Source organism: Rhinatrema bivittatum, chromosome 5, assembly GCF_901001135.1.
Source record: "Rhinatrema bivittatum chromosome 5, aRhiBiv1.1, whole genome shotgun sequence".
Lineage (NCBI taxonomy): Eukaryota > Metazoa > Chordata > Amphibia > Gymnophiona > Rhinatrematidae > Rhinatrema > Rhinatrema bivittatum.
The window spans coordinates 376,988,158-377,001,357 of NC_042619.1; the positions used below are offsets into that span (position 1 = coordinate 376,988,158).

Consider the following 13,200-nt stretch of genomic DNA (forward strand, 5'->3'; position numbering starts at 1 on the left):
GCCCATCTGGATAGACTTCCAATTTACTGGCTGTCAGCCCACAGTTAACCTATGGCGGTACCCATATGTTTTGGCCTCTGACATGAAGTTTAGGGAATATCTCAGAGCTAAGTGGACGGACTTCATGTCCCTACACCAAACCCAGGCCTCTCAGCTCTCTCTACTTTGATACACTGTGAAGGCAGTTTTACAGGGGGATATTATATCCTATGTATCCCACCGTCGACGGGTTTTAGACAAACACATCTTGGCTCTGAATGGATAGTTGCGTAAAGCCCGGGCATGCTTGGCAGAGGTTGAGAGCAACGAGGTGAGGGTTGCCTATCGCTCATTGTAATCGGCTCTTAACACCCTTATACACCAACGAGCTAAAAAAAAGCCACCTCTATTACCAATACCATCTATACCAATACAGCAATAAAACGGGACAGCTGATGGCCAACTTAATACGATCCACCAGGAAAAACAGATTTATCCCAGCGTTGAGAACATCGCCTAATACAATAGTCAGAGACACCCCATCCATCTTAAAAGGTTTCCGTGAGTTTTATTCTAACCTATATACATCTGAGGGTGGGAATGAGGTGGCAGGAGTACGATTTCTCACAGAACTACCTCTTCCTTGTTTGTCTCACGCACATCGGGAAGTACTTAACCAGCCTATCACGGAACAAGAGGTCTGATTGGCAATAGGCCAACAAAAACAGTTTAAGGCACTGGTTATACGGCTGCATTTTTTAAACACCTGGTAGACCTGATTTCGTGGCCCTTGGCAGTGGGATTCTCCAAACTGATATCTCGGGGTACTTTCTCTCCCCATGAAAACCTGGCCTTAATTACTCTAAAACTAAGATGGGTAAGGACCCTCTTATACCCTGGTCTTATTGCCCGATATCATTACTAAACTTGGACCATAAGTTATTAGCTAAAATATTGGCTGACTGCCTAGCGATTATTTTGTCCACTCTTGTAGGTGATCACCAGGTGGGGTTTGTCCGGCAACGGTACGTCCTGGCTAACATATGCCAGGTGCTGATGGCCATGACAATGTGCAGACAGATGGATACCCCCTACTTGGTTAGCAGTTTTGATGCCAAAAAGGCATTCGACAGGGTGGAGTGGCGGTATTTATTTCATACTCTGGAACAAATGGGGTTTGACGGTTTTTTTCTTTGGGTGGTGAAACTATTGTACAGTGGGCCCCGGGCGGCCATCCTTGTGAACGGGGAGCAGTTGGAATCCTTTGATGTGACCAGGGGCATGCGGCAGAGTTGCCTGCTATCGCCCTTATTGTTTATTTTGCAATTAGAACCTCTCCTGTTGGCCATTCATCAATGTCGGGAAATTCGGGGAGTAAGATTTGGCTTGCGGATATTTAAAGGAGTGGCCTTCGCGGACGATTTGTTAGTTTTTATTACAAACCTGCAGATGTCCCTGCCTACTTTATTGCGATTAATGACTTTTGGTGGGTTTTCCGGCCTTAGATTAAATGAGTCTAAATCCTCTGTGCTAGCATACCCGCCTACCCTGCAAACTAATTGGCCAGATAATTTTCCATTAAAATGGGCAATGGATCCTCTATGCTACCTGGGGGTGTTCCTCCCATCCGATCCGGACCTTGTGTATCAGGCTAATATCCCCCGCTTATTACAAGCTACTACAGATAACCTGACTAATTGGAGTAATTTACCCATTTCTTTGATTGGCCAGATAAATTTATACAAAATGACCATTTTACCCAAATGGCTTTATTTACTCTATAATTTACCAGTTTTATTAAGGAGGGGGGATCTTAACAGACTTGATAATGTACTTCGACATTTCATTTGGGGGAGGGGGGAAATCCCATATATCTCTCACCCGGTTGAAGGTAGGATGGGGTAGGGGAGGTCTGGGGGTCCCTGATATAGCCGCCTATAATTTGGCCTGTAACTTATGGATTGCTAGGGACTGGCTAACAGACAATCCGGTTGAAACCCCATTATACTCTGATGAGGCCTTAATGGCCCCGCTGACCCCCGTATATGTACAGTCCAAGCCCGTGCATCTCCCATCTTTTCTCAAGCACACAGCCCTTGTGAGGCCACTTCGTCAGATTTGGAAGAAGGTGACGAGACTATTACGGCTACCCGCCTTGTTTGCCTACTTTCTCCCAGTGTCGGGGAATACCGAGTTTACCCCAGGCATGCAATCCTCTAGCTTTAAGGTTTGGGAATCCTGTGGTATCACCTGCTTGGGTCACTTGCTCATGCAAGATGGGGCGATGATTTATTTTAAAGAGTTCCAGGCAGTATATGGACTGGGGGTCACACACACACCTTCCCATACCTACAAATTGGACATTATATCCGGGCCAACTTGGACGCCCATAAAGCCCCTTCAGTGTACCAATCTCTAGACCAGATGTTTCATTTTGAGAAGTCTAAAGTCCCATTCTTGTCGATCTACTACCAATATATAAGGAAACGCTCTGAAGGAGACATATACTCCACCCTAGAATCCCATTGGAATAGAGATGGCGACTTTATTGTCACTCAGAATATTTTAAAGGTCTGTTTCCGGCACATAACCAGGATCTCAGTCAATATTTACTATAGAGAATTGCAATTTAAATTTCTCAGCCGGGCGTATGTGTTGCCTCAAGTAGCCTTTCATTTAACCATAGCCCAGTCAGCGGGTTGCACCTGTTGTGGATACCCGATGGGCACCCTGTCTCATGTATTTTGGTCCTGCCCTCCCATATTGCGCTTTTGGCGCCATGTGGAGGCTATCTGGCAGACTTATTGGATGTCGATTTCCCCGTGACACCATTATGGCTGCTGTTTGGGTGTATATTCCCCATTCAGATCCAAGATCCTAGTTTGCGCATGCTTCTGTGCAAAGCTTGTCTTGTGGGCAAAAAGATAATTGTCTCAGTTTGGCGATCCTCTGAGGTCCCATCCTTTTGGGCTTGGAGAAACTGTCTACATGCAATGATGTCAATGGAATGCCTGGCCTCTCGACACTCACCACGCTATAGATGGCGCTTTCTTACTATCTGGCAGTCCTACCTTCAGTCACTCCCACATTGCATACGTAGTCTTGTACTCAATGATTAATTACTAGGTATCATAGATCGGAATATATTGGATGGATTATATTGAATTTATGGTTTGAAATTCACCAATCTGTCTCATGTGTGGTTTGGGGAGGGGGTGGGGGGTGGGAGGGGGGCATACTCATTGTTGTTGTTTGTTTATTAAGCGTTAAGGTCTGAGGAGGGTTCAGGAAACCACCTTCCTCAAGGTTGTACCATTTACTGCTGTTAAAATTAATAAAAAAATGTTTAAACATAAAAAATTAATTTAAGAGAGGAAAAAGACCAGACTGCCTCAGATGGAAAGTGTCTGTAATGGCTCCATAAATCATTAGTCAAAAAAAACCTCTCTTTGAATTCTTATTTTTTAAGTGATGCTTATCTGTCCAAAGTCTTATCAAAAACAACAATAAATGTATCTTAAAATTCCATACGTTCTTAGTGTTCTTTCCATGTACAGCACATTGAGCACAATATATTTTTCTCTATAGTTCTCCTGTTGTGAAATTAAATATTGTGAAAATGAATAAACTTTTCTTAAAAATCCATATGTTTCATTTTTTCCACTGGTGGCATGAAATAAATCTTCCACTATAATATTATGATGGTCAGTTATAAAGACTCTGCTGTTGTTAAACTGATCTGACATGGCCCATGTTTTACCCTGCAGGCTGCATCAGGGAACAAAACTGAAAGAAAAAATGTCAGCATTAATATGCTGCTAAAAAACAATATCTGTATTGTTTTTTCCACTCTTCATCATCATTACCAGACTTTTTACTTCAAAATCATTTACTTTCGGTAGTCAGCATCTACCTCACACCTTCACTGCAACATTAATGACAGGAAAAACATGGCATTGTCAAGCTCCATAGAAACTCTTAATTCAAACTTACCAATAATCATGTGGCTTTCTCTGACCTCTAGATAGATGGACCAATAGAATCCAATGCAATCTGATTTACGAAACTTTTGCTCTCCAATTGGCTCTTCAATGAACAATCCATTCTTTTATGCTGAATTCCACTTTCTCAATTAAACATGGATTTTTAAGTCATTATACTTAATGTTCTGTTGCGCTGGGGGTGGCCCCCTGTCCTGGAGCAATGGAGAACAGCTCCCTGGTAGGGACCAGGAAGCACCTGCCCCCAGGGGGCGGAGCACTGGAGGAGACAGAGGCTAGGATGAGCTTCACCACTGGAAGCCCGAGGTCCCTCCGGGAAGAGCCCGAAGGGACCCGGGCCGCTTGGACTTAGGTGGGCCTCGTAGGGTCTCCTGGAGAGATGGTAGACAGGCATGCCCACAGATAGGAGCACAGTCAGGTTTGAGACTGGAGGTCAGATGGAGCAAGGAGGACCAGAACAGCATAGGTGATGACAAGGCTAGGAACAGAGCCAGAATCTGAAGATGTGGTCAAGCAGGCAGAGGTCAAAAGCTGGGGGGGCCAGTTTGAGGAGTGGTCAACAAAGCAGGGGTCAGGTTTGGAGGTCAGATGAGGTCACAGGCAGGCCAAGATCAGAAGGCAGACAACAAACAGATGGTCTAGGAGCAGGCTGAAGTCAGAAGGCAGGCAGGTCAAGGAGCAAGCCGAGGTCAGTACCAGAGAAACAGTCCAGAGGTACTACCTGGGAAGATGGACCGACGGACGCCGGAATACTAGATTGCAGGAACAAGGCTGGAACAAGACTGGAACAAAAGGATCCTGGAACGAGACTGGAACAAGGTTCAGATGCAGTGACAATCTAGAAAAAGTACAAACCCGATTGCCAAGGCAAGGAAGTACAGGCAGGGACTTCCTTATGTCAGGGAATCAATCAGGACGCAACGCGGAGCTAGGACTCGCCCCGGCCCTACAAGAGGCCGGGCGATCCGCGCGTGGGTAGAGGCGTGGCCAACGCCACTGAGGATTGCCGAGCTCCGGCGTGGGGCCTGGTGCGTAGCGGAAGGCCCGGCGACCGCCGCCGCAGGATGCCAAGGTCGGAGGCCGACCCAGGACCTTCCATGGAACCAGAGAGGTGAGCAGGGCCCGTGCGCGGGCCGGGTGCAAGGACGGGGTGCGTAACATGTTCCTCTTCCATCTTTATTATTCATCCATTGTCATACAATTCCTCAACGAATACTTTGCTTTTCAATTTTTTTTTAAATATATTGTTTATTTCTAACATTATTATAAAAATTAAATAGAAGAGCTTCGAGCCAGCCATATATAAATCACTGTTGTACCTGGGTCGCCCTTGAATCACAGGAAATGAACTGTGCTTATAAGAGTAATGACGAAGGAATAAAAGTGCAGCTAAGGATGAATGAACAAGGGATTGGAAAGTGTATCAAACTGGCTCAAGAGCAGCAACTTAAAACTAAACATCAATAAAACTGAAGCATTAGGGGTGGATAAAAAGTAGATACATCTGTATTATCAGTTTACTGTTAATGGTGTCTCAATATCGCTCAGGTGGGCGATGCACAATCTGGGGGTTTGGTTTGATTCAGGATTCACTTTGACCAGGTCACTATCACTGTGCGGACAGTGTTTGGCTGGCTGGATATGGTGAAGTTGAGACCCGACTTATAAGAATCTTGCCACAATAGTGCAGAAATTGATCATCTTTAGATAAAATTATTGCAACCCTGTCTATATAACTCCTGTAAATATCTCTTTCCTCGTCGTTAACAGTTACCTTCTTACATTGTAAATAAGTAGATTGTGCTACTTAGCCACATGTTCAGTCAATTGTTCGTTCTCATCGAATACCATGTTTAGTCATTTGTTCCTACCTTCCTGTTACCATGTTACAAACAGTTACCATGTTATAATGTAAAATAAGCAGGTCATGTCTTATTTGTTTTAGTTATATGTAAACCGATGTGATATCTCGATCGAATGTCGGTATATAAAAACAATAAATAATTAAATTAAATATATAGGTACATTATGTCCCCATCATTGTTTACACAACTGTAAACAACAAAGCAGCAAGGATTTTGGGAGAACTAAGTCATAGGGATCATGTTTTTGGTTACTATATATACGGTATATAAACTGCATTGGCTGCCGTTGAAGCTCATTTATAAAGTTGTGCATTGTTTAGAACAGGAGTATTTAGCCAGTAAGTTGGTCCTATATATACCATCCTATAGTCTAAGATATTCCAAGCACAAACTCTTGATGGTACCAGCAAGGAAGATGTATCTGTGCAGCATGGGAGATAAAGCATTTTCAGTGACAGGCACCTGCCTTTGGAATTACTTTCCAAAGGAAATCTGGCTTCTATCAGACAAACTTTGTCACCACAATGCAGTAAATCCTGTCTTTTTTTTTTTTTTTACCATGCATTTGTGTCAGTAATGCAGTGCCTTTGTCAGTATATAATTTTGGGATTTTTAGTTGAAGAGGCACTGTTTGGATTAAAATGCTGAAAATGCTAATATATAGCTTCTGAGGAAAAGGTTTATAGAAGCTGCAATATATAAATAATTGCATGACTTCCTTGAAATGTTCAACATTTTGGATATGTTTCAGGTTGCCTTTCGTCTCAATTACAGGACTGAATTTATAATTCAGTCTAGCTGGATGTTGTATGTATGTGATTTTGATGCTGGTACAGATTTTATACTAGTATTATTAGTAGACATATCAGCTGCTTTCAACACACTGGACCATACAGGCCTAATAGCCCATCTCACTAAGGCCTAGATTTATCAAAAAGCAATAAATAAATATCGCATGCAATATAAAAAGGGGTGTGTTTTATGGTAATAGCCTATTTAACACAGTGTCATAATGCCTTTGTATCGCTCCATGGTGAGACCGCACCTTGAATACTGTGTACAATTATGGTCACTGCATCTCAAAAAAGATATAATTGCGATGGAGAAGGTACAGAGAAGGGCAACTAAAATGATAAAGGGGATGGAACAACTCCCCTATGAGGAAAGACCGAAGAGGTTAGGGCTTTTCAGCTTGCAGAAGAGATGGCTGAGGGGGAATATGATAGAGGTCTTTAAAATCATAAGAGGTCTTGAGCGAGTAGATGTGAATCGGTTATTTACATTCAGATAATAAAAGGACTGAGGGGCATGCCATGAAGTTAGCAAATAGTACATATAAGACTAATCTGAGAAAATTCTTTTTCACTCAACGCACAATTAAGCTCTGGAATTTGTTGCCAGAGGATGTGGTTAGTGCAGTTGGTGTAGCTGGGTTTAAAAAGGTTTGGATAAGTTCTTAGAGGAGAAGTCCATTAACTGCTATTAATCTTGACTTAGGGAATGGCCTCTGCTAATACTGGCATCAGTAGCATGGGATCTTCTTGGTGTTTGGGTACTTGCCAGGTGCTTGTGGCCTGGTTTGGCCTCTGTTGGAAACAGGATGCTGGGCTTGATGGACCCTTGGTCTGACTCAGCATGCCAGTGTCAGGTGGCAGTGTTCCTGCCTTGTGTGCCAGATAGCTGCCCTGGACCGGGGTAGAGGTGAGCCCATGGACCGCTGAGCATAACACTTTGTTGCAAGTTTTTGCTGGTAGTTTCTCTTAATTTAATTCATGTTTTTAGGTAATTTTAAAATCTTTACCATCTTTTATTTTGCTGTCAGTTTACCTCTATGCTTTATAAGATGTCTTATTTTTTTAAGATGTGTATCTGATTGTCTTATTTATTGTTCACATGTTCTAATTTTTTTATATATGATGTTTATGTTTTTAACAATTTTATGTCTTATTTTAATTATGAATTAAACTTGTTTTAGATAACTTGATTTATAAATGTACCCATAAATAAATATTTTTTCTCATTTTAAGGCAGTTTTTGAACTATAATATATGATGCATAATTTTCTATAAATTTGGAGGGAATAATGAGCTATAAATGCTTGCCATACTGAGTCTCCAGACCCAGGGCCCATCAAGCCCACTATCCTGTTTCCAACAGTGGCCAAGCTAGGTCACAAGTAACTGGCAGGATCCTAAGGGGTAGATAGATTCCAAGAGCTTATCCTAAGAATAAGCAGTGGATTTCTCCAACTCTTCTTTAATAATTGTTAATGGATTTCTCCTTCAGGAACTTGTCCAAACCTTTTTTAAACCCATCTACACTAACCGCTGTAACCACATTCTCTGGCAATGAATTCCAAAGCTTAATTATATGTTGAGTAAAAAAATATCTTATTAGTTTTCAGTGTATTACCCAGTAACTTCATTCTGTGTCCACTGGTCATTGTACTTTTTGAAAGAGTAAACAACTGATTAACTTGTTCCATTCCACTCATTGTTTTATAGATCTCTATCATATCTCCCCTCAGCCGTCTCTTCTCCATGATGAAGAGTCCTAACCTCTTTAGCTTTTCTTCATAGGGAATTGTTGCATCCTGTTTATCATCATGATTGCCTTTCTCTGTACTTTTTCTAATTTATCTATATCTTTCTTGAGATGTAGTGATCAGAACTGAACACAACACTCAAAATGAAGTTGCACCATGGAGCGATACAGAGGTATTATGATATCCTCTGATTTATTCTCCATTCCTTTCTTAATCATTCCTAGCATTCTATTTGCTTTCATGGCTGCTGCTGCACAGTGAGCAGAAGATTTCAACGTATTTTCAGTGATAACACCTAGATCCTTTTCCTGAGTGGTGACTCCTAATGTAAACCTTGCATATTTGGGTTACTGTTCCCTAAGTGCATCACTTTGCACTTATCTATATTAAATTTCATTTGCCATTTGCAAACCCAGTCTCCAAGTTTTATAATATCCTATTGCAATTTCTCATAATCCTCATGTGATTTGACAACTTTGAATAATTTTGTGTTGTCGGCAAATCTGATCACCTCACTTGTTGTTCCCATTTCCAGGTCATTTATAAATATATTAAAAAGCATCGATCCCAGAACAGATCCCTGGGGCACTCCACTATTCACCTTTTCCATTGATAAATTTACCATTAGCCTTGCTCTCTGTTTTCTTTCTTTCAACCAGTTGGCAATCCAAAATAGGACACTGCCACCTATCCCATGACTTTATAATTTCATAAGAAGTCTCTCATAAGGGACTTTGTTAAATGCTTTTTGGAAATCCAGATACATTATATCAACTGGCTCACCTTTATCCACATGTTTATTTATGCCCTTAAAAAAATGCAACAAATTTGAAAGGCAAGACTTCCCTAGGCTAAATCCATGTTGGCTTTATCCCATTAAACTATGTTTATCTATATGTTCAGCAATTTTGTTCTTTATGATAGTTTCTACACTTTTTGTGCCACAGACGACAACGTCACTGGTGATCTGTAATTTCCTGGATTACCCCTTGATCCCTTTTTAAAAATTGGTGTTACATTGACAACCCTCCAGTCATCAGGTACAATAGATGATGTTATTGATAGTTTACACATTTCCAATAGCAGGTCCGCAATTTTATTTCTCAATTCTTTCAGCACTCTGGGATGTATATCATCTGGGTCAAGTGATTTGCTACTCTTTAGTTTGGTTATTTGCCTTAGTTCATTTTTGAGATTTGTTTCAGTTCCTCTGAATCATCACCTTTGAATATCATTATTGGCATGTGTATTTCTCTTATATCTTCCTCAGTGAAAACTGAAGGATGACAAAGCCATAGCAGAGAGATTAAATGAATTCTTTGCTTCAGTGAATACTGAAAGGAGCATGTGAATTCACCAGACCCTAGGCTGAGGCTCAGGCTTTGGAACCCAGCCTCCAGGCCAGGCCCCAGCATTGAACCTGGGTCTGGGCCAAGACCCAAGCATCAGGGGTCTCTAGACTAGGCTTCAGCATCGGACCTGTGCTCGGGCTCTGGCCTAGGCCGAGGCCTAGGCATCAGAACCCAGCCTCTCGCGCCCCAGCCTCTGGCCTGAGTCTGGTTTGAGGCCCTGGCCTTCAGGCTGGACTATGGAATTGGGTCTGGATCCAGCCTGAGGCCTCAACCAAGGCCTAAGCATCTGTGTCATGGCCTAGGTGAGGCCCTGGCCTCAGGCCTAGGTGTAGCCCAGAAACATTTTTTAAACAAATGGAATGAATAAGGTTTGTTTCATTCAGAGGCCCTCAATTTGTTTTGGGGCCCCCGAATGAAACAAATTACTCTTAGTCTTCATGTTTTGCACATTCCTAATGATTACTTCTTTTACTATCATTTAGTAAGAAGGCATGTCAGTTGTATTTTACATGTTAAAAAATGTGATCACATTCCTGATGTTAAGAAGTAGTAGGCCCAATAATCAAAGTTCTCTGGTTATCTAAGTTATCTGGACATAACTTACCCAGTTAACTTGGCTATGATGTTGAATATAAATGGATAAGTTCTAGTTAGCCAAATAAGCTATATCCAGATAACTTTAGGCCTACAAGTCTAACTTATCCAGTTAAATTAACTGGATAAGGCTGAATATACTGAAGAAACAGCAAGGAAGGCTGTCTAACAAAGCCGTGAGGGCGAACAAAACAGGATTAGCAGCCAATTGTCCAAAAAATGGATTTCTTTATTGCAGGGTAACACGAGTGTGTGAAAAGTGCCCAACTCTGGCTGAGTTTCGCCCTCTTACAATGGGGCTACATCAGGGGCTACAACATATAAATAACACACATGAATAAATAATAAAAATCATAAAAACATGAGTAAAAGACACAAATAAAATGGTAACATAAAAATGTGGTGTGACATATAGAATATGAAAAATTATATGTACTCAAAACAGCAAAAAAATGATCTTTACCTCAACTCAAATCGTGTATGGATCAAAGGATCAAAGTCTTGAAAAAGACTGTACATTTATGGTCTGTAATATAAAATAACAAATTTAAATACCTAAAAAATGAATACAAAACTTAATTAAGCTGGCATGTTAAAAAATTATAAAGATGAATGTATATAATAAAATATAAAAAATAATTAAAAATCAATAATGAATAATAATAATCCTGTTTTAAGGCTGAATATAGGCACTTATTTGGTTACAATAACTGGATAAGTTGCCATAGCTCGATTTGCCCATTGCCTGCCCGCAAGATATCTGGCTAAGATAAATATTTATAAGATAACTAATAAGATAAATATTTACCCGGTTAAGTAGTGGCCGTTAAATATAGCCAGATATTCAGTGGCTGCTACTTAGCCTGATAAGTCCCTATTTCTCCGGCTAAGTAGCACTAAATATCGACTCCAATATTTTTTTAGTACCTTGCCCACTTTAAAATAACTATTACCTGCAGACCATTCATTAGTGAAGATGGCAAAGTTTTAGATACGTTTGCATGTTTAAACCTTACAATTGCTAAATGTTTATTATATATTTAATTTAAGAAAGCAGGCTAAATACCTCTATACAATGAGCTACATTTATCAAAAGGTACCATTTCGGTGCAATAAAGCACTTCTGTTACCACAAAAAATAATCTTATTGGAGGGAGATCCAGACAGGCCTCTTTGATGTGCTCCTTGTGAGACTACAGGGAGTAACATAGTGGTTAGGGTAAAGAGCAGAAACCAGGGTGCAAATCCTACTGACACACAGTGTACAAGTCACTTCATCTCTGTTAGCTCAAGAATCTATAAAGATTGTTAAGTTCTTTGAGGGAAGGGACCTGTGCCCTGCATAAAACTAGTAGTGTTACAAAATATAAGTATTATTATAATTAAGTCCTGGGACATGATGAGTCTGGATCTTAGTTGTTTGAAGTAAAGTACTAATCTTTAATAATGTTGTACTGGGATGTCTATGGCATGATGCTTATAGGCAATTGGATTCTCAAGGAAGGTAACAATTGTGGTTGATCTGATTGGTGGGAAATTCTCAATCTAAAGTTGAATGGGGGAATAGTCCTTGGATGGATTAGTTTGGTTATTTTTATGATTAAAGCATTTTTGGGATTGCTTACTTTGAGAGATTATTTGACATCCAGTGTGGATTTAAATGGGTGTTAAATGTTGTTTAAAATTTGGGTCCTTGTATTTTTCCTGGTGTGTTGCTGCCTGACTTACTCTCCCAATAAAAATTCTCGAAACAAAAAGTGTATCAGTGTGATATTGCTAATGGCTGCACAGTTCCTTATTCCTAATCTTTGCCTCTTCTTTTCAAGGTTTCCACCTCTACCACAGATTGCCATCAATAATGCCAGAAAGCTGCATCCTGATTGCTATTGGAGTACTACTTGGAGGGATTATTTTCGGTACTAATCACAAAGCACCCCCGGCCATGAGGACAGATATATACTTCTTGTACCTCCTACCTCCCATTATCCTTGAAGGGGGATACTTCTTGCCTACCCGTCCATTTTTGGAAAACATTGGGACCATTATTTGGTGGTCTGTGGCAGGGACGCTCTTAAACGCTCTGGGCATTGGTTTTTCACTGTATGGAGTTTGCCAGGTTGAGGCATTTGGTTTGAGTGATATCAGCCTGCTGCAGAATTTTGCTGTTCGGTAGCTTGATTTCAGCTGTTGATCCCGTGGCAGTATTGGCTGTCTTTGAAGAAAGTCACGTTAACGAGCAGCTTTACATGATAATATTTGGAGAGTCCTTATTGAACGATGGAATCACTGTGGTGAGTTGTATTGTTCTTCCTTTTTCTCACTTCAGGGACATAAACTCTCCTCACAAAACTAGTAGAGCGTATCACGCTATTATGAATATTATTAATGGGGGAGGTTTGCATAAACAGTAGGGGTGTGCATTCGGATTGACCGCATTAGTAAAACGCAACTCATATTTTTTTTTTACTTAAAAAATTGATTCGACATAAACGATCGGATTTCCCACATATCGAACATAGATATGTTCGATATGTTGGAAATCGCGATTGTTGAGCCAAAATAAAAATATAAACCCCCTCACCCTCCTTAATCCCCCCCCGACTTACCACAACTCCCTGGTGATGGAGCGAGGAGTGAGGACGCCATTTCTGCAATCCTTGGCGAGAAGCATGTGACGTCGGCGGCACGTCGAGTGACGCCGGCGTCACGTGATTCCCGGCTCGTTCGCGCCGGACGGCTCGTTCGGCCCAAAAAGAACTTTTGGCCAGCTTGGGGGGGCCTCCTGACCCCCCCAAGCTGGCCAAAAGTTCTTTTTGGGCCGAACGAGCCGTCCGGCGCAAACTCGCCGGGAATCACGTGGCGCC

At 41.2% G+C, this 13,200-nt stretch overlaps 1 protein-coding gene across 1 annotated transcript in view; it reads left to right on the forward strand.

Annotated features, from left to right (window-relative positions):
- Positions 1-13,200, forward strand: part of SLC9A4 (solute carrier family 9 member A4) — a 117,741-nt gene that overhangs the window by 17,364 nt on the left and 87,177 nt on the right. Inside the window, 2 exon segments of the mRNA XM_029604833.1 lie at positions 12,163-12,494; positions 12,496-12,627. Of these exon segments, the coding sequence (XP_029460693.1) occupies positions 12,163-12,494; positions 12,496-12,627 (464 nt within the window).